We start from the raw sequence: 23,279 nt of genomic DNA, 5'->3' as shown, positions 1-23,279 counted from the left end.
TGAGTTTTCCTTGCCCTTATGTGGGCTCTACCGAGGATGTCGTTGTGGTTTGTGTTGTGGTTTGAGGCACTAGTGATTTAGGGCTTTATAAATAAACATTGATATATATATGTATATATATATATATACATATATATATATATATATATATGTATGTATGTATGTATGTATGTATGTATGTATGTATGTATGTATGTATGTATGTATGTATATATATATATATATATACACACACACGTATATATATATATATATATATATATATATATATATATATATATATATATATATATGCGTGCGTGTGTGTGTGTGTGTGCGTGTGCGTGTGTGTGATAATGATGTATGACAATAAAGTGGGAAATAAAGATCATCGAATGCCTAATTGTGTACAATAAATATTCCAATTGTTCCAAAAAATAAAAATAATAAATAAAGCCATACACGCACCGGAAATGACGTCTTGCGCATGCGTGGACCGTGCTGGTAGTGACATTGACCAAGATGGCCGACAGAGCAGCTTTGTTCTCCTGAAGAAGTTTCAAACTAATGCTTTAACGGTTATGTAGATCGTTAAATATTCGTCTTTTCTGAAGCCCACGAAACGGAAGTCGGGTTTGGAGCGACGGAGTGTTACCTGAAGTGAAGATTGAAGACGTGATAGAAGATGGACGACTACTGCTATGCTAAGACGGTGACGTCATGTCAAAGAGAAAGTGAAAAACAATCAGCAAGGCAGAAAAAGACCAACATTCCAAATGAAGATGAACGACTTGAAGTTTCCGACAACGACATTTTGGAGGCTGGCGGAAGCCCCGAAAAGAGCGTTGATGATACACTAGCTGACTTTGTCGAAGAGTGTAAAGAAAGAACGGCCATGATTGTTAGCTTGAAGAAGAAGAGAGAAAAAAGATGTTCAATGTGTGCAGAGAAGACTGGAGCACATGTTTACATCAACCTGCAGAGGATTGGAGGTAATACAACAACAAAAATAACACCAGGGCTGTCAAGTTTCAGAAAATGGCGACAGTAAGAATATAGTGTCATGATGCGTTCAAAAAAATTGGTCTTTTCAACATCAATTTGGCCTATTTTAAACTCGAATATACCTTAAAGGGCAACTGCACTTTATGGGAAGTTTGCGTGTCATTCACAATCCTTATGTCAGGCAAGAACACATTTTTGTCTGTTTTTAATGCATTCTATCTCATAAATAAGTGCTAGCAAAAGTTAGACATATATGTGTGTGTGTGTGTGTGTGTGTGTGTGTGTGTGTGTGTGTGTGTGTGTGTGTGTGTGTGTGTGTGTGTATATATATATATATATATATATATGTATATTATAGGTGTAAAACAACAACTTTCAAATTAATTGGAATTCTTATATGAAACGAATCTTAATCGTTTCAAAAAATATCCTAAATAAATTAAAAAAAAAAAAAATCATAACTTTTTTTTTTTCAATCTTCCCTTTCTAGCTTTTTAGGAACATTTTATTGTTGATGTAGATGCCCTGATTTGCTGTGCAGATTTACTTTACAAAAGAGAATATTTTTCGTGTTATCTTATTTGTGTTTGATTTTATTAAATGATTGGGAACCATGTTATTAAACAAAACCCATTTTATTTACAAGTAATATAGAAATTGATTAGAGCTGTTTATTTATTTTATGGAGGAATGTAGTTTATCATAGAAATGCTATTCAACGTTATTAAAACAAAAAAATTGAAATACAATTTTATATATATATATATATATATATATATATATATATATATACCTCCATCCATCCATTTTCTACCACTTGTCACTTTTTGGGGTTGCGGGGGTTCCCTGGCGCCTATCTCAGCTGTACTTGGAAAGCGGAGTACACCCTGGACAAGTCGCCACCTCATTGCAATATATAGATATATATATATATATATATTTAAATATATAGATGTATATAAAAAAATATATATACAGTATATATATATATATATATATATATATACAGTATATGTGTATATATATATATATATATATATATGTATGTATACAGTATATGTATATATATATATATATATATATATATATATATATATATATATATATATATATATATATATATGTATGTATGTATAGAATAGTTTTCAGGACGTACACAAAAAGGACATCTATAGTAAAACAAAATGAAAAAGACAAGGAAAAACACATACTCATGAACAGCGTGTGCAACAACAACAAACACGGCTGTCGATATGAAGTTTAATCAAGAAAAAAAACCTTATCCAAGCAAAAATGAAATATAATTCCTCGAGGAGTGCATCGCTGTCTTAATTGTCGATTGGATATGATTCACTAACAATGAATTATTTTACGCTTCAATGTGATTCCATGCTGATGGACAGTAACAAAAATCAGATTAATGGTGCTGCCGCTTCTTTATCGCTGCTTTCCAAACGTTACAAATGGCCGAATTTGATCAAACTTATCATTTTCCGTCCATTTTCTTCCGCTTATCCGAGGTCAGGTCACGGGGGCAGCAGCCTAAGCAGGGAAGCCCAGACTTCCCTCTCCCTAGCCACTTAGTCCAGCTCCTCCTGGGGGATCCCAAGGCATTCTCAGGCCAAGCCGGGAGACATAGTCTTCCCAACGTGTCCTGGGTCTTCCCCGTGGCCTCCTACCGGTTGGACGTGCCCTAAACACCTCCCTAGGGAGGCGTTCGGGTGGCATCCTGACCTGATGCCCGAACCACCTCATCTGGCTCCTCTCCATGTGGAGGAGCAGCGGTTTTACTCTGAGCTCCTCCCGAATGACAGAGCTTCTCGTCCTCGGAGGAAACTCATTTGGGCCGCTTGTACCCGTGATCTTGTCCTTGTGGTTGTAACCCAAAGCTCATGACCATAGGTGAGGATGGGAACGTAGATCGATCAGTAAATTGAGAGCTTTGCCTTCCGGCTCAGCTCCTTCTTCACCACAACGGATCGATACAACGTCCGCATTACTGAAGACGCCGCACCGATCCACCTGTCGATCTCACCATCCACTCTTCCCTCACTCGTGAACAAGAAAGACTCTGAGGTACTTGAACTCCTCCACTTGGGGCAGGGTCTCCTCCCCAACCCGGAGATGGCATTCCACCCTTTTCCGGGCGAGAACCATGGACTCGGACTTGGAGGTGCTGATTCTCATTCCAGTCGCTTCACACTCGGCTGCGAACCGATCCAGTGAGAGCTGAAGATCCTGTCCAGATGAAGCCATCAGGACCACATCATCTGCCAAACAGCAGAGACCTAATCCTGCAGCCACCAAACCGGATCCCATCAAAGCCTTGACTGCGCCTAGAAATTCTGTCCATAAAAGTTATGAACCAAATGGGTGACAAAGGGCAACCTTGGCGCAGTCCAACCCTCACTGGAGCCGGCTCCGACTTACTGCCAAGCTCTGACACTGACCATTCTTTTTAGAAGAAGTACAAACCTTTATTACACTTTAGATTAAAGATTTGGAAGTGTGTTGTTTGTAAACTCGTTCGGGGCTGTCTGCCATGTTGCTCTTTTGTCAAACAAGAACGTAACTCTCGTATTACGTCAACACGGAAGTCTCGTGAGATTAGAGCGTCCATATTTTGTAGCAGAACTTCAATGAACCGATTCAAGACTTTCCAACGAGACAATCCACCTACCTTTAAAAAGTTAAAGTACCAATGATTGTCACACACACACACACACACACACACACACACACACACACACACACACACACACCTAGGTGTGGCGAAATTGTTCTCTGCATTTGACCCATCACCCCTGATCACCCTCTGCGAGGTGAGGAGAGCAGTGAGCAACAGCAGTGGCCTCGCCCGGGAATCATTTTTATAATAATAAAAATAATAATAGATTTTCTTTGTAAAAAGCACTTTACGTTAAGCAAACAACCTCAAAGTGACACAGTGTAAAAAAATTGTAATAATAAAAATAAATAAAATATAAAACTAGAAACAGCCCAATAGCTAGAACCAGCATGCATGTCTATAAAAAAGCTTTTTTAAAAAGATGGTTTTTAAGCCTTTTTTAAAAGCATCCACAGTCTGTGGTGCCCTCAGGTGGTCAGGGAGAGCGTTCCACAGACTGGGAGCAGCGGAGCAGAAAGCCCGGTCTCCCATTGTTCAAAGCTTTGTCCCTGGAAGTTGGAGGAGGGCGTGTCGTGTGGAGGATTTGGGGTTGAGCAGTTCCTTGAGGTAGAGGGGGGCATTTCCATGGAGGCCCTGGTGAGTTAGTAGGGAGATCTTGAATTCAATCCTGAATGGAACAGAAGCCAGTGAAGGGATTTGAGAGTTGGTGTGATGTGGTCATGTTTTCGCACTCTCATCAGGATCCTCGCAGCACTATTTTGTATGTACTGCAGCTTCTGGATGGTCTTGCTGGGGATTATTGATTTAACCCCCAATTGATTTAACCCCCAATTGATTTAACCCCCAATTGCAACCCTTGATGCTGAGCGTCAAGCAGGGAAGTAACGGCTCACAATTTTATAGTCTTTGGTATGACTACTAGATATAGATGGTTCTTGAGGCTCGCCATTCATATCTCTAAAGTAGGGTTGTAAGGTATACCAGTATTAGTTTAGTACCGCAATACTAATGTATCATATTCGGTACTATACCACCTCTGAAAAGTAACATGTGTAGTAACATGCTTCTCTACACACCGCTAATGACGGCGTACAAACGCCATGGGTGGATCTACACCTAACAGCGGTTTAGCTCGGTTGGTACAGTGGCCGTGCCAGCAACTTGAGGGTTGCAGGTTCGATTCCCGCTTCTGCCATCCTAGTCACTGCCATTGTGTCCTTGGGCAAGACACTTTACCCACCTGCTCCCAGGGCCACCCACACTGGTTTAAATGTAACTTAGGTATTGGGTTTCACTATGTAAAGCGCTTTGAGTCACTTGAGAAAAGCGCTATATAAATATAATTCACTTCACTTCACTTCACATCCACTGTAATGATACCAAGTACAAGAGCGTATCTAGTCGATAATACTATGCCCATCCATCCATTTCCTACCGCTTATTCACTTTGGGGCTGCGGGGGGCGCTGGTGCCTATCTTAGCTACAATCGGGCGGAAGGCGGCGTACACCCTGGATAAGTCGCCACCTCATCACATGATATTATATTTTTAGCATCACAAAATCTTCTTTCATTTAAAAGAAAAATTATATGATGTTAATAAACTCAGGAAATATGTCTCTGGACATATTTTGAATATGAACAATGTATGATCCTGTAACTACTTGGTATCAGATTGATACCCAAATTTGTGGTATCATCCAAAACTAATGTAAAGTGTCCAAACAAGAAGAATAAGTGATATTATTACATTTTAAAGGGGAACATTATCAGCAGACCTATGTAAGCGTCAATATATACCTTGATGGTGCAGAAAAAAAGACCATATATTTTTTTAACCGATTTCCGAACTCTAAATGGGTGAATTTGGCGATTGAAGCGCCTTTCAGTTGTTCGCTGTCGGAGCATCGACATTTCACCCGTGACGTCACAACGGGAAGCAATCCGCCATTTTCTCAAACACATTACACAAACCAAGTCAAATCAGCTCTGTAATTTTCCGTTTTTTCGACTGTTTTCCGTACCTTGGAGTTTTTTTGATTGATTGATACTTTTATTGGTAGATTGCACAGTTCAGTACATATTCCGTACAATTGACCACTAAATGGTAACACCCCAATAAGTTTTTCAACTTGTTTAAAGGGGAACATTATCAGCAGACCTATGTAAGCGTCAATATATACCTTGATGTTGCAGAAAAAAGACCATGTATTTTTTTAACCGATTTCCGAACTCTAAACGGGTGAATTTTGGCAAAATAAACGCCTTTCTGTTTATCGGTCTTTTAGCGATGACGTCAGAACGTGACGTCACTGAGGTAACACACCCGCCATTTTCATTTTCACATTACAAACACCGGGTCTCAGCTCTGTTATTTTCCGTTTTTTCGACTATATTTGGAACCTTGGAGACATCATGCCTCGTCGGTGTGTTGTCGGAGGGTGTAACAACACTAACAGGGAGGGATTCAAGTTGCACCACTGGCCCGAAGATGAGAAAGTGTCTGCCGCCAGACCCCCATTGAATGTACCAAAGTGTCTTCACATTTTACCGGCGATGCTAAGGCAGACATGGCACAGAGATGTATGGATAACCTGCAGATGCATTTGCAACCATTTAGTCAACGAAATCACAAAGGTGAGTTTTGTTGATGTTGTTGACTTATGTGCTAATCAGACATATTTGGTCACGGCATGACTGCCAGCTAATCAATGCTAACATGCTACGCTAATTGATGCTAACATGCTATTTACGCTAGCTGTATGTACATTTGAAACTAGATACCCACATTTAATGCAAAACAAACACTTACCAATCGACGGATTTAAGTTGTTCCAGTGTCGCAAGATGCGAAAGTCCTGATCGTTTGGTCCGCACATTTTACCGGCGATGCTAATAAGGCAGCCATGCTATGGGGCACTTCATTAGGTACACCCACGCTATGGCCGAATAGTGTCAATGGCTATTCGTTCAATAGCTTCAATTTCTTCTTCAATTTCGTTTTCGCTATCTGCCTCCATACTCCGACCATCTGTTTCAATACATGCGTAATCTGTTGAATCGCTTAAGTCGCTGAAATCCGAGTTTGAATCCGAGCTAATGTCGCTATATCTTGCTGTGGTATTCCCATTGTTTGTTTACATTGGCAGCACTGTGTGACGTCACAGGGAAATGGCCAGTGTCTTCGCAGAGAGTCGAAAATAAGGCACTTTAAAGCTTTATTTAGGGATATTCCGGGAAGTGTAATATTTAGAAAAAAACTTCAAAAAATACAACAAGCCACTGGGAACTGATTTTTATTGTTTGTAACCCTTTTGAAATTGTGATAATGTTCCCCTTTAAGTCGGGGTCCACGTTGATCAATTCATGGAGACATTATGCAGTGTTTCCCACAGGTCAGGCATCTACTTGTGGTCATGTGGTCAGGCGGCAGGGGGGGGGATTTTGGCAGCGGCGGCGGCAATGACCTAGAAGAACGCGGAGTTGGAATAGAATTACAACACTTTATGTACATATTTCTATAATATTTACATATTTATATAATATGTAACTACAAGCTCCATTCACAGACGGAGTCCCATTGCTTTTATGAGCGGTCGAGCGAGTCAAAAGCCGGGAAAAAATAAAAATTAAAAATTAAAAAAATATACATTTTTTTGAAATTGTATTTAAAAAAAAATTTCATTTTTATTTGTGGCGGCCTTAATTCTTTCGTGGCGGGCCGCCACAAATAAATGAATGTGTGGGAAACCCTGTTGTTATGCCTCGTCGGTGTGTTGTCGGAGGGTGTAACAACTAGGGTTGGGTATCGTTTGAATTCGAACGATTCCGATTCCTGACTATTCTCAATTCCGATTCTTCTTGTAGCATCAATGTGTTTGCCAGGTAGTCCCTGGAAGGTGGTATGTATTTTGGGTTGAGAGTCTTCACCATATCCCTGCAAACATAAACACACATGTAATGTTGCTGTTAGTTTTTAACCCAGTATCAATTAGCTTAGCTCTAACGTCAATGCTTAACTAACCTAAATGTTGGAGATTCCACCTCTGAAAAGGGATGCAGTCTTTTGACTATGTGTGCAGTGACCTTTCTGTGGCACTCCTCCGTCTCCATCTCCCCCATTGCCGCTACGGTGAACGGAGTACGCTGAGCACATGGCGGAGCCTGGCTAGCAGGTTGTAAATTGTCTATGAAAAAATATGCGGGCTAATTTGTTAGCTGCCTCAACGTTGGGGCAAAACACGTTATTTATTGCATATATATATTGTTTTACTTACCGGATTCGGACTGCAGTGCAGTCACCGAAGTGGCAGGCTGGGCGTCGGAGCCGGAGCCAGAGGAAGAGGCAGAGGAGGACGGTCGGGACTCGCATTTATTTGTACTCCATGAACTCGGAGGTGCTTCATCATGTTCGACGTGCACCCTCCTAAGCACCAAACAGTCCTGTCGCACGTGTTACATTTCGCCGATATTTCATTTTTTTTAGTAAAATAAAGCCACACTTTCGACCGTCGACGCCCGCTATCCATGCTTGACTGACTCGCTCGGCTACATAAGCTCGGCTATGCTAACACTTCCGGCGGTGGGCGCTTCTTCTTCCGGTCGGCGGACTTATTCTTTTTTTCCGGTCAGCGGACTGGGTATCGAAACCAGGAATTGAAATGTAAACTTTTGAACGATTCCGGGAGAATCGGAAAGTTAGTCCCGGTTTCAATCGATACTCGATACTCTATACCCAACCCTAGTAACAACACGAACAGGGACGGATTCAAGTTGACTTACGTGGAGTGTGCTAATCAGATATATCAATAGTCACGGCATGCTAATCGATGCTAACATGATATTTAGGCTAGCTGCATGTACATATTGCATCATTAAGCCTCATTTGTAGCTATATTTGCATCCAGCCTTTCCCTCCACCCACATTTAATGCCAAACAAACACATACCAATCGACGGATTCAAGTTGCACCAGTGGTCAAAAGATGCGAAAGTCCCTCGTTTGTTCTGCACACTTTACCGACGATAGCGATGCTACTGCAGAGATGTGTGGGTATCCTGCGACACTCAAAGCAGATGCATTTGCAACGATAAAGTCAACAAAATCACAAAGGCGAGTTTTGTTGATGTTATTGACTTATGTGCTAATAGGACATATTTGGTCAAAAGATGCGAAAATCCCTCGTTTGTTCCGCAGACATATTTGGTCACGGCATGACTGCAAGCTAATTGATGCTAACATGCTATTTAGGCTAGCTGTATGTACATATTGCATCATTATGCCTCATTTGTAGCTCTATTTGCATCCAGCCTTTCCCTCCACCCACATTTGATGCCAAACAAACACATACCAATCGACAGATTCAAGTTGCACCAGTGGTCAAATGATGCAATCGTTGGTTAGAAGGCAATCGCCGAACTCGTCCTCTTTGCCACTGTCTGTCGTAATATGGCTCAATAGCTTCAGTTTCTTCTTCAATTTCGTTTTCGCTATTTGCCTCCACACTCCAACCATCCGTTTCAATCCATGCGTAATCTGTTTAATCGCTTAAGCCGCTGAAATCCGAGTCTGAATCCGAGCTAATGTCGCCATACCTTTCTGTTTTATCCGCCATGTTTGTATTGGCTTCCCGCAGTGACGTCACAGGAAAATGAACGGGTGGATGTACTGATGGTGAAAATCAGGCACTTTGAAGCCGTTTTTCGGGATATTGCATGATGGGTAAAATTTTGAAAAAAAACTTTGAAAAATAAAATAAGCCACTGGGAACTGATTTTTATTGGTTTTAACCCTTCTGAAATTGTGATAATGTTCCCCTTTAACCGTCCATTATCCTGTGATGTCACAGCTTGACCACACAGAAACAAACTTGGCGAACAGCACAGAAAGGTATGGCGATATTAGCACAGATTCAGACTCGGATTTGAGCGGCGTAAGCGATTCAACAGATTACGCATGTATTGAAACGGATGGTTGGAATGTGGAGGCAGGTAGCGAAAACGAAATTAAAGAAGAAAGAGAAGCTTTTGAGTCATATCACGACAGACAGCGGCACGGGAGGAAGCGCGGACAAATTTGGCAATCGCCTTCTAACCAACGATTGGTATGTGTTTGTTTGGCATTAAATGTGGGTGCAGGGAAAGGCTGGATGCAAATATAGCTACAAATGAGGCATATTAATGCAATATGTACATTCAGCTAGCCTAAATAGCATGTTAGCATCGATTAGCTTGCTGTCATGCCGTGACCAAATATGTCTGCGGAACAAACGAGGGACTTTCGCATCTTTTGACCATGTTTGCAACTTGAATCCCTCCCTGTTAGTGTTGTTACACCCTCCGACAACACACCGACGAGGCATGATGTCTCCAAGGTACGGGAAACAGTCGAAAAAACGGAAAACGACAGAGCTGATTTGACTTGGTGTGTGTAATGTGTTTGAGAAATAGGCGGGTCGCTTCATGTTGTGACGTCACGGGTGAAAGGTCATTGCTCCAACAGGCGAACCATTGAAAGGCGTTTAAATCGCCAAATTCACCCTTTTAGAGTTCGGAAATCGGTTAAAAAAATACATGGTCTTTTTTCTGCACCATCAAGGTATATATTGACGCTTACATAGGTCTGCTGATAATGTTCCCCTTTAAGGTAAGTATAGGTAGAACATGTTGAAAGTGAAAGTAAGCAGATATTAACAGCAAATGAACAATAAGATTAATCAAAATTTTTTACAGCTTGTCCTTAATCATGTTGACAAAATAGCAGGTAGATAAATGACACGATATGTTTCTGCACACGTCAGCAGACTAATTAGGAGTTTACTTACTATCAAAAAACAAGTTGTCTTGTATGTTCACTATTTTATTTAAAGGGGAACATTATCAGCAGACCTATGTAAGCGTCAATATATACCTTGATGGTGCAGAAAAAAGACCATGTATTTTTTTAACCGATTTCCGAACTCTAAATGGGTGAATTTTGGCGAATTAAACGCCTTTCTGTTAATCGCGCTGGAGGCGATGACGTCAGAATGTGACATCGCCGAGGTAACACACCCACCATTTTCATTTTCAACACATTACAAACACCGGGTCTCAGCTCTGTTATTTTCCGTTTTTTGACTATTTTTTGGAACCTTGGAGACATCATGCCTCGTCGGTGTGTTGTCGGAGGGTGTAACAACACTAACAGGGAGGGATTCAAGTTGCACCACTGGCCCCAAGATGCCAAAGTGTCTGAAGTGAAGTGAATTGAAGTGAATTATATTTATATAGCGCTTTTCTCAAGTGACTCAAAGCGCTTTACATAGTGACACCCAATATCTAAGTTACATTTAAACCAGTGTGGGTGGCACTGGGAGCAGGTGGGTAAAGTGTCTCGCCCAAGGACACAACGGCAGTAACTAGGATGGCACAAGCGGGAATCGAACCTGCAACCCTCAAGTTGCTGGTTCGGCCATTCTACCAACCGAGCTATGCCGCCAGACCCCCATTGAATGTGCCAGAGTGTCTCCACATTTGACCGGCGATGCTAAAGCAGACATGGCACAGAGATGTATGGATAACCTGCAGATGCATTTGCAACGATAGTCAACGAAATCACAAAGGTGAGTTTTGTTGATGTTGACTGCCAGCTAATCGATGCCAACATGCCACGCTAATCGATGCTAACATGCTATTTACCGGCGGTGCTAAAGCAGACATGGCACAGAGATGTATGGATAACCTGTAGACGCATTTGCAACTATATTACGTTTCCTTCCACCCACATTTAATGCGAAACAAACACTTACCAATCGACGGATTTAAGTTGCTCCAGTGTCACAAGATGCGAAAGTCCTGATCGTTTGGTCCGCACATTTTACCGGCGATGCTAACGCAGCTATTCGGCTATGCTATGGCTATGAATAGCCTCAATAGCTATTCGCTCAATAGCTTCAGTTTCTTCTTCAATATTTTCATACTCCAACCATCTGTTTCAATACATGCGTAATCTGTTGAATCGCTTAAGTCGCTGAAATCCAAGTTTGAATCCGAGCTAATGTCACTATATCTTGCTGTGGTATTCCCATTGTTTGTTTACATTGGCAGCACTGTGTGACGTCACAGGGAAATGGCCAGTGTCTTCGCAGAGAGCGAAAATAAGGCACTTTAAAGCTTTATTTAGGGATATTCCGAGACCGGTAAAATTTTGAAAAAAACTTCAAAAAATACAACAAGCCACTGGGAACTGATTTTTATTGTTTTTAACCCTTTTAAAATTGTGATAATGTTCCCCTTTAAGGACAAACTTGCAATTATAAACATTTTTTTAATGTACCTTAAGATTTGTTGTGAAAATAAAGCCAATAATGCCATTTTTTGTGGTCCCCTTTATTTAGAAAAGTAAAAAAAAGTATCGAAATACATTTGGGTACCAGTACCAAAATATTCGTGTCAGGACAACACTATCCTAAAGTTTATATCGGTTTTCGATTTCTACCAAATTTTACACTTTTAATAGTCTTGACACCAATTTCCTTGACCCAGCCACACACAGAGAGGTTGTAGACCTCCACATTTTTCCAAATTTGTATGTTTTGTCATATCTGGTGCACAAGATAGTTCGATATGTCTTGGAACGCAATTGTCAGATAATCCTTGATATCACTGGACAAATATTTTTTGGGGACAAAGCATAGCGATTTATATTCCATTGCATAATGTCATTTTTTCCCTCATATCTGCTTTATGCAGGAAGATCTAGGCCTCTTGCGTACTCAGACAGTTTGCCCGATGCTTGCTGCACGACAGCCATCTTGGCTAGGTTGACCACCACTGGTTCTCACCTGCGGGAAGAAGTCACAGGTCGGGATACGAGCGACTCGCCATATAGGACTTGGTATCGTTACTAGAGATGTCCGATTATGGCTTTTTTGCAGATATTGTCCAACTCTCAATTACCGAGTCCGATATCAACCGATACCGATTTATACAGTCGTGGAATTAACACATTATTATGCCTAATTTTGTTGCAATGTAGCAAATTTTTCCAAAATAAATCAACTCAAGTTATGGAAAAAAACGCCAACATGGCACTGCCATATTTATTAATAAAGTTACAAAGTTCTTTTTTTTTTTAACATACTTCAAATCTGCAGCCTGTACTTTGGGACATGCTCTCCCTGAGAGAGTATGAGGAGGTTGAGGTGGGCGGGGGTAGCTAGGGTGTTACGGGTGTGTATATTGTAGTGTCCTGGAAGAGTTAGTGCTGCAAGGGGATCTGGGTATTTGTTCTGTTGTGTTACGGTGCGGATGTTCTCCCTCTTTCTTGTTTGGTGTGGGTTCACAGTGTGGCGCATATTTGTCACAGTGTTAAAGTTGTTTATACGGCCACCCTCAATGTGACCTGTATGGCTGTTGACCAAGTATGCCTTGCATTCACTTGTGTGCGTGTGAAAAGCCGTAGATATTATGTGATTGGGCCGGCACGCAAAGGCAGCGCCGTTAAAGGGGAACATTATCACCAAACCTATGTAAGCGTCAATGATATACCTTGATGGTGCATAAAAAAGACCATACATTTTTTTAAACGATTTCCGAACTCTAAATGGATGAATTTTGGCAAATTAAACGCCTTTCTGTTTATCGGTCTTTTAGCGATGACGTCAGAACGTGACGTCGCCGAGGTAACACACCCGCCATTTTCATTTTCAACACATTACAAACACCGGGTCTCAGCTCTGTTATTTTACGTTTTTTGCACTATTTTTTGGAACCTTGGAGACATCATGCCTCGTCGGTGTGTTGTCGGAGGGTGTAACAACACTAACAGGGAGGGATTCAAGTTGCACCACTGGCAATAAATCTGGCACCAGACCCCCATTGAATTTGCCAGAGTGTCTGCCAGCGATGCTAAGGCAGACATGGCACAGAGATGTATGGATAACCTGCAGATGCATTTGCAACGATAGTCAACGAAATCACAAAGGTGAGTTTTGTTGATGTTGTTGACTTATGTGCTAATCAGACATATTTGGTGACGGCATGACTGCCAGCTAATCGATGCTAACATGCTACGCTAATCGATGCTAACATGCTATTTACGCTTGCTGTATGTACATTTAAAACTAGATCCCCACATTTAATACGAAACAAACACTTACCAATCGAGGGATTTAAGTTGCTCCAGTGTCACAAGATGCGAAAGTCCTGATCGTTTGGTCCGCACATTTTACCGGCGATGCTAACGCAGCTATTCGGCTATGCTATGGCTATGAATAGCCTCAATAGCTATTCGCTCAATAGCTTCAGTTTCTTCTTCAATATTTTCATACTCCAACCATCTGTTTCAATACATGCGTAATCTGTTGAATCGCTTAAGCCGCTGAAATCCGAGTCTGAATCCGAGCTAATGTCGCTATATCTTGCTGTGGTAACCGCCATGTTGTTTACATTGGCAGCACTGTGTGACGTCACAGGGAAATGGATAGTCGCATCGCAAATAGCGAAAATTAAGAACTTTAAAGCTTTTTTGGGGGATATTCCGGGAGGTGTAAAATTTTGAAAAAAACTTCGAAAAATACAACAAGCCACTGGGAACTGATTTTTATTGTTTTTAACCCTTTTGAAATTGTGATAATGTTCCCTTTTAAGGTTTATTGGCGCTCTGTACTTCTCTCTACGTCCGTGTACCACTCCGTGCAGCAGCGTTTTAAAAAGTCATACATTTTACTTTTTGAAACCGATACCGATAATTCCCGATATTACATTTTAAAGCATTTATCGACATCTCTAATCCTTACCATCAACAGAGCCAGTGGGAGAGTGGCCGTGCGCAACCCGAGCGTCCCTGGTTCAATCCCCACCTAGTACCAACCTCGTCACGTCCGTTGTGTCCTGAGCAAGACACTTCACCCTTGCTCCTGATGGGTGCTGGTTGGCGCCTTGCATGGCAGCTCCCTCCATCAGTGTGTGAATGTGTGTGTGAATGGGTAAATGTGGAAGTAGTGTCAAAGTGCTTTGAGTACCTTGAAGGTAGAAAAGCGCTACACAAGTACAACCCATTTATTTATTTTCATTTTGCGTGAAGGCACAGGTGGGAGCTGGGCTATTGGAAGCTCGGTAGCCAGGCCTGAAGGACGATGATGAGGCCGCATATTTTTTGTGCGCTTGATCAAACAGTTTGAAGTCTAATGAAGTTTGAAAAATTTACTTTTACTATAATATTCTAACAATGGCAAGGCACTAAATGAATGGCCATGAAATACTGCACACACATACAGTACATAGAAGAAAGTGGGGCGGGAGTTCAAGGAGAAACATCTCATGGATCACGTCTGAGCTAAAGTATGTTTGTGTTGTTTGTGTCCTGCAGACGTCCAGCAGCATCCAGAAGAACGTTCCACTCAGTCACGAGGGAGCTCCACTTTGAAGCAGGAGACTCCACAGCCACCTCACTTAAAAAAGGAAGAGGAGGAACTCTGCATCACTCAGGAGGGAGAGTGTCTTCTAGGGTCAAAAGAAGCTGATCCCACCAAGTTGCCACTGGCTGTTGTCCCTGTGAAGACTGAAGATGATGAAGAGAAACCCCAACTAAACACACTTGTATCTCCACGACCAGATAGTGAGGCTGAAGACGAGGTTGAAGTAACTCTGAGCAGCGATACAGACTGTGAAGGTGATGTGAGGACTCCCACCGACAACAAACACTCCGAATGCCTCAAAAAGAGGAGAGGTCAAAAACTTTTGAGCTGCTCGGTTTGCGCGAAAGGTTTCACTGCAAAAAGCCATTTGATTCAGCACATGAGAACACACACAGGAGAAAAGCCGTTTATTTGTTCAGTTTGCGGTCAAAGGTTTGCCAAAAAGAGCAATTTGACTGAACACATGAGAACGCACACAGGAGAAAAACCATATATTTGTTCAGTTTGTGGCCAAAGGTTTGCTAAAAATAGCCATTTGACTCAACACATGATAACGCATACTGGAGTTAAAACGTTCAGTTTTAGTTGTTCAGTTTGTGGTAAAAGCTTTTCTCAAAACAGGTATTTGACTGAACACATGAAAATGCACACAGAAGAAAAAACATTTAATTGCTCCGTTTGTGATAAAAGCTTTTCTCGGAAGAGTGGTTTGACCCAACACATGAGAACACACACAGAAGAAAAATTTTGTTGCTCTCTTTGCGGCAAAAGGTTTTTTTTCAGACAAAGTTTGACTCAACACATCATGAAACACACTGGGGAAAAACCATTTAATTGTTCAGTTTGCAGTAAAAGCTTTCCTAAAAAGTATGATTTGACTCAACACATGAGAACACACACCGGAGAAAAACCATTTGATTGTTCAGATTGTGGCAAAAGCTTTTCTCAAAAAAGTGGTTTGACCCAACACATGAGAACACACACAGGAGAAAAACCATTTACTTGTTCAGTCTGCGGTAAAAGTTTTCATCAAAAAGTCAATTTGACTGAACACACGAGAACACACACAGGAGAAAAACCATTTGATTGCTCAATTTGTGGTAAAAGTTTTCCTCACAAGAGCAATTTAATTCAACACAGGATAACACACACGGGAGAAAAACCATTTAAATGTTCCGTTTGCAGTAAAGGTTTCCCTCACAAGAGAAATTTGATCCCGCACATGAGGACGCACACAGGAGAAAAACCATTTAATTGTTCAGTGTGCGACAAAAGCTTCTCTCAGAAGAACAGTTTGGCTGATCACATGAGAACGCATACAGGAGAAAAACCCTTTACTTGTTCAGTTTGCGACAAAAGCTTTCATACCAGACAAGGTTTGACCCAGCACATAAGGTCACACACGGGAGAATAACCAATTTGCTGTTAAGTTAGTTCTGACCAACTGGGGAAGAACCATCTTCTTCAGTGATGCCCGATTTTGAACACCAACATGACTCGATTTGCCTGGAACTACACCTGGTTGCATGGTGTTCATGTTTTTGTGTCTGCAAACCACCATCAGATGAAGACTTATTGGACAATTTAATATCTGAGACTATTGACTAGTCATCCACTTAAAGTCTGAAATGATTCTTCTTAGGGATCGAAATGGCCACCATGGAGACTTGCTGAGAAGTAAAAAGACGTGACATTCTTGAGGGTTAAGCACGAGAGTTAGTTATACTCAGCAGCCTCCGTCAACTAGGAAGGATGGAATTTGCTCCAAACTGGATGTCTCCCTTTCTACTTCACCAGACAATCATGTTGTGACTGTCAGTGCTCCTCTCGGCTCCTCCTCTGACAACTGTGTTGTATCTACTGTGGCTCACTACACTCTTCCAGCGTTAATGGCGAAGCAATGCTTTCATATTTAGCTTAAAAGAACCAGGAGCCAATACAGCGTGGGCCTATATTAGTTTAAGTTCAAAAGTCAAAGTAGCAATAATTGTCACACACACACACATTAGTTGTGGTGAAATGTGTCCTCTGCATTTGACCCATCCCCTTGTTCACCCCCTGGGAGGTGAGGGGAGCAGGGAGCAGCAGCTGTGGCCGCGCCTTGGAATCATTTTTTGGTGATTTAACCCCCAATCCCAACCCTTGATGCTGAGTACCGAGCAGGGAGGTAATGGCTCCCATTTTTGTAGTCTTTGGTAGGACTCGGCCGGGGTTTGAACTCACGACCTACCCATGTCAGGGCGGACACTCTATAACCACTAGGCCACTGAGTAGTGATATGGACCTCTTCATACCCAACAGGCATAGTTACTCTGACACACCATGTGTTAATGACAAATGCCATAAAGGAAGCAGAAGATGAGTTGTAGATTCCCATCCTCAGTTTTTTTTGTTTGAAAACGTGTTTCCCTTAATGATGGACTATCTTGGGAACTGTGAAATAACTTCATTTTTTTATTTTTTTTATTTTACTCAAATCTGTTCTTTTCTATACCCAAAGATGTTTGCTGTAACATTTAGTAAAATCTATATTGGAACCATTTCCACAGGCAAGAACAGCACATCTATGTGACATTTTTACTCTGCTTGAACCCTGTAACACAAGGGGTGTTACAGGGTTAACCCTGTAACACCCCTTGTTGTAAAATAGGACCCAATGACTATGTAAATGTGGTCAAACAATATATAAAAGATTGATTTTTTAGGATGGTTAAAGGTAACGTCGTAATTTTAAAACAAGGGGTGTTACAGGGTTAACTCTGTAACACAAGGGGTGTTACAGGGTTAACCCTGTAACACCCCTTGTTGTAAAATAGGACCCAATGACTGTGTAAATGTGGTCAAACAATATATAAAAGATTGATTTTTAGGATGGTTAAAGGTAACGTCGTAATTTTAAAACAAGGGGTGTTACAGGGTTAACTCTGTAACACCCCTTGTTGTAAAATAGGACCCAATGACTGTGTAAATGTGGTCAAACAATATATAAAAGATTGATTTTTAGGATGGTTAAAGGTAATGTCGTAATTTTACAACAAGGGGTGTTACAGGGTTAACCCTGTAACAGGGTTGTTACAGGGTTAATCCTGTAACACCCCTTGTTGTAAAATAGGACCCAATGACTGTGTAAATGTGGTCAAACAATATATAAAAGATTGAATTTTAGGATGGTTAAAGGTAATGTCGTAATTCTACAACAAGGGGTGTTACAGGGTTAACTCTGTAACACCCCTTGTGTTACAGGGTTAACCCTGTAAGAACCCCTTGTTGTAAAATAGGACCCAATGACTATGTAAATGTGGTAAAACAATATATAACAGGTTGTTTTTTAGGATGGTTAAAGGTAACATCGTAATTACGACGTTACCTTTAACCATCCATTTTTTACCACATTTACAGTCATTGGGTCCTATTTTACAACAAGGGGTGTTACAGGGTTAATGCTGTAACACAAGGGTTGTTACAGGGTTAAACCTGTTGTGAAATAGGACCCAATGACTATGTAAATGGGGTAAAACAATATATAACAGATAGTTTTTTAGAATGGTTAAAGGTAACGTAATTTTACAACAAGGGGTGTTACAGGGTTAACGCTGTAACACAAGGGGTGTTACAGGGTTAAACCTGTAACACCCATTGTTGTAAAATAGGACCCAATGACTATGTAAATGGGGTAAAACCATATATAACCGATAGTTTTTAAGGATGGTTAAAGGTAACGTAATTTTACAACAAGGGGTGTTACAGCGTTAACGCTGTAACACCCCTTGTTTTAAAATAGGGCCCAATGACTATGTAAATGTGGTAAAAAATATATATATATAACAGATTGTTTTTTTAGGATGGTTAAAAGGTAATGTCGTAATTACGATGTTACCTTTAACCATCCTAAAAAAATTGTAACTACCACGTTACCTTTTAACCATCCTAAAAAAACAATATGTTATATATATATATATATTTTACCACATTTACATAGTCATTGGGCCCTATTTTAAAACAAGGGGTGTTACAGCGTTAACCCTGTAACACCCCTTCTTGTAAAATTACGTTACCTTTAACCACCCTAAAAACTATGTTATATATTGGTTTACCCCATTTACATAGTTAAGGGTAACATCGTAATTACGACGTTACCTTTAACCATCCTAAAAAAACAATCAGTTATATAAATATTGTTTTACCACATTTACATAGTCATTGGGTCCTATTTTACAGCAAGGGGTGTTACAGGGTTAACACTTTAACACAAGGGGTGTTACAGGGTTAAACCTGTAACACCCCTTGTTGTAAAATAGGACCCAATGACTATGTAAATGGGGTAAAACAATATATAACCATAGTTTTTTAGGACGGTTAAAGGTAACGTAATTTTACAACAAGGGGTGTTACAGGGTTAACGCTGTAACACCCCTTGTTTTAAAATAGGGCCCAATGACTATGGTTAAAAGGTAACATCCGTCGTAATTACGACGTTACCTTTAACCATCCTAAAAAAACAATCTGTTATATAAATATTTTTTTACCACATTTATTTAGACATTCGGTCCTATTTTACAGCAAGGAGTGTTACAGGGTTAACGCTGTAACACAAGGGGTGTTACAGGGTTAAACCTGTAACACCCATTGTTGTAAAATAGGACCCAATGACTATGTAAATGTGGTAAAAAATATATATATAACAGATTGTTTTTTAGGATGGTTAAAGGTAACGTCGTAATTTTACAACAAGGAGTGTTACAGGATTAATCTTTATTTATTTATTATTTCTTTTGTTTGTTTGTTTTTTTGTTTATTTTCACCCTGCTTTAATCTAACTTCTTGCTGGGAAAATACGCTTGTTTGCCCACAATCTGCTCATCAAGTCCTCAAGCTGAAATCTTCAAAACAAGTTATGTTTTTAAAAAAAAACAACAACATAACAATATACTTTTTCCTGGAAGAAGAAATATCAAATACTGTCCTGGTTTGTGAAGAGACATATTTTAGCTGGATTTTTAAATATGTTTATATTCTTCCGTTTTATGGAATTATTTTTGGTTTCTCTTCCTGTTGTATATAGTCATGTCATGTATGGATCTTCATGTTTAGTAGTTGTGCTTTAATATCTTGCTTTATACTCTGAATAGTAATGATAGTCTGGCAACTACTGAAGATATTTTTCTTATGGCCACATTTTGAAAAATTTTATAAGATACGATTTATTATATTGATTATTTTATTGCTGTTTTGAAAGATGGTGTTGTTGCTGTATGCTGTTTTGTATCGCTTGAAATAAAGAACTTTAAAAAAAAGTTTCGATTGGGTTATGATGTTTGTAACGGTGTCTTGTTTTCATGTTGGTAGTATAGAAGAACCATGATAAACGTTCTGAATTTATTTCATGCATCCATTCATTTTATAGATAATCTTATTTATCTGCCCATATGAAATATAAGTTATTAAACTAATTATGATTTATTTTTAATGTTATTATATTGTGAATAGATTGAGAACAGGAAGTGAACAAAAGTGTTAGCAACTGCTATGTAAAGAACTACGACGGGTAGGATTATATAAGCTCTGATTCTTCCTACTACTTTTTGAACATGTTGAAAAGAGAAACTGGAAATTGTGATGTTGCATGCTTGCATGTTCCAAACAAACACAAACTCATAATACTAGGTATGTGCCATCTTATGCACATATGTGTTTGTGTACAAATATGTTTATATACATATATATACAGTGGGGCAAAAAAAGTATTTAGTCAGCCACCGATTGTGCAAGTTCTCCCACTTAAAATGATGACAGAGGTCTGTAATTTTCATCATAGGTACACTTCAACTGTGAAACATACATACATATACATACATATACATATATATATATATATATATATATATATATATATATATATATATATATATATATGTAGGTGTGGGAAAAATCACAAGACTACTTCATCTCTACAGAACTGTTTCATGAGGGGTTCCCTCAATCATCAGGAGATTTTAATGCAAGCATTCACATACAATGGTTTATATAGGGCACAGAGTGGGTGGGTACAAGCAGGCGTAGGGTGTGGTGATTGGTTGCATCTTTTATTACCACTGTTGTAAGGTGTGCGGGATGCAATAGTTTGCCATGTTATTGAATATTCAACATTATTGTCTTTGAGGTTCCAAATGTGTTTGCTGAGTTCTGTAGAATTCCGCAAAGTCTGCAACCTATGCTTGAAAAAGAAACTGTTTATTATATATCATCCAGATCATTTCAACATGCCGCCACAGACGGAAACACCTCCTAGGTAACACATGAGCCAATCACCACACCCTACGCCTGCCTGTACCCACCCACTCTGTGCCCTATATAAACCATTGTATGTGAATGCTTCCATTAAAATCTCCTGATGATTGAGGGAACCCCTCATGAAACAGTTCTGTAGAGATGAAGTAGTCTTGTGATTTTTTTCCCACACCTACATATTGCGCTCTACCACGGTATCGAGCACTATTCTCTGGATAATCCAATCAAGATATATATATATATATATATATATATATATATATATATATATATATATACAATTGCTAATCTTTGATATACGTATGTATATATGTATTATGTATGTATATATGTACATATGTATGTCTATATATATGTGTGTGTATATATGTGCATATATACATGTATATACATAAATATATATTCATTTATATATATATACATATTGTTCAATTTTTTCCGTATTGGCCCTCTGAATAGGGGTCATCACTCAGCATGAAAGGAATTACTCGCTGTGCACTTTTTGCTTCTTTTATTTTGTACTGCAACAGCAGCAGTAGCAATAGAAGCAGCAGCAGCAGGTAATAACCTAAAAGTAAACATGAACACAACAAAACAATGTATCTATCTTGAATCATCATAATGCAAATAATAGACATGAAGTAATCAACTGAACCATATTGTTGTCAACATGATATGACATATTATCAATCACTGTGACTTTATCCTAACTTATTAATTTTAGCATTACATTTTATTATCATCATGTCATATAATGTTTTAAATGTGATCAGAATTATTTATAATGTCGCCCTGATTCATGGACAAACATATCAATGTTTATTTATATAGCCCCAAATCACAAATGTCTCAAAGGACTGCACAAATCATTACGACTACAACATCCTCGGAAGAACCCACAAAAGGGCAAGGAAAACTCACACCCAGTGGGCAGGGAGAATTCACATCCAGTGGGACGCCAGTGACAATGCTGACTATGAGAAACCTTGGAGAGGACCTCAGATGTGGGCAACCCCCCCCCCCCCCCCTCTAGGGGACCGAAAGCAATGGATGTCGAGCGGGTCTAACATGATACTGTGAAAGTTCAATCCATAGTGGCTCCAAGACAGCAGTGAGAGTCCCGTCCACAGGAAACCATCTCAAGCGGATCAGCAGCGTAGAGATGTCCCCAACCGATACAGGCGAGCGGTCCATCCTGGGTCCCGACGAGCGGTCCATCCTGGGTCTCGACTCTGGACAGTCAGTACTTCATCCATGGTCATCGGACCGGACCCCCTCCATAAGGGAGGGGGGGACATAGGAGAAAGAAAAGAAACGGCAGATCAACCGGTCTAAAAAGGGGGTCTATTTAAAGGCTAGAGTATACAGATGAGTTTTAAGGTGAGACTTAAATGCTTCTACTGAGGTGGCATCTCGAACTGTTACCGGGAGGGCATTCCAGAGTACTGGAGCCCGAACGGAAAAAGCTCTATAGCCCGCAGACTTTTTTTGGGCTTTGGGAATCACTAATAAGCCGGAGTCCTTTGAAGGCAGATTTCTTGCCGGGACATATGGTACAATACAATCAGCAAGATAGGATGGAGCTAGACCGTGTAGTATTTTATACGTAAGTAGTAAAACCTTAAAGTCACATCTTAAGTGCACAGGAAGCCAGTGCAGGTGAGCCAGTACAGGTATATATGTATGTATATATGTATATAAAGGTATATACAGTATAGGTATATATGTATGTATATATGTATATAAAGGTATATACAGTATAGGTATATATGTATGTATATATGTATATAAAGGTATATACAGTATAGGTATATATGTATGTATATATGTATATAAAGGTATATACAGTATAGGTATATATGTACGTATATATGTATATAAAGGTATATACAGTATAGGTATATATGTATGTATATATGTATATAAAGGTATATACAGTATAGGTATATATGTATGTATATATGTATATAAAGGTATA

The 23,279-nt window shown here is 39.8% G+C and overlaps 2 protein-coding genes across 3 annotated transcripts in view; one reads left to right on the top strand and one right to left on the bottom strand.

Annotated features, from left to right (window-relative positions):
• Positions 1-23,279, bottom strand: part of LOC133551727 (zinc finger protein OZF-like) — a 114,056-nt gene that overhangs the window by 70,296 nt on the left and 20,481 nt on the right. The gene's annotated exons all lie outside the window — the stretch shown is intronic.
• Positions 484-17,113, top strand: LOC133568850 (gastrula zinc finger protein XlCGF57.1-like). Its single transcript, XM_061921314.1, has 2 exons — positions 484-971; positions 14,965-17,113. The coding sequence occupies exons 1-2, from the start codon at positions 665-667 to the stop codon at positions 16,425-16,427; spliced, it is 1,770 nt and encodes a 589-aa protein (XP_061777298.1). The 5' UTR covers positions 484-664; the 3' UTR covers positions 16,428-17,113.

The sequence above is a fragment of the Nerophis ophidion genome, linkage group LG01, assembly GCF_033978795.1.
Source record: "Nerophis ophidion isolate RoL-2023_Sa linkage group LG01, RoL_Noph_v1.0, whole genome shotgun sequence".
NCBI classification, from domain to species: domain Eukaryota; kingdom Metazoa; phylum Chordata; class Actinopteri; order Syngnathiformes; family Syngnathidae; genus Nerophis; species Nerophis ophidion.
Note: the sequence above shows the minus strand (reverse complement) of the source record. Positions and strands in the feature narration are given on the sequence as shown.

Coding starts and splice junctions, on each gene's coding strand:
- LOC133568850 (XM_061921314.1), top strand. CDS start 665: ATGGACGACTACTGCTATGCTAAGACGGTGACGTCATGTCAAAGAGAA. Junction 972..14,964: donor CAACCTGCAGAGGATTGGAG/GTAATACAACAA, acceptor TGTGTCCTGCAG/ACGTCCAGCAGCATCCAGAA.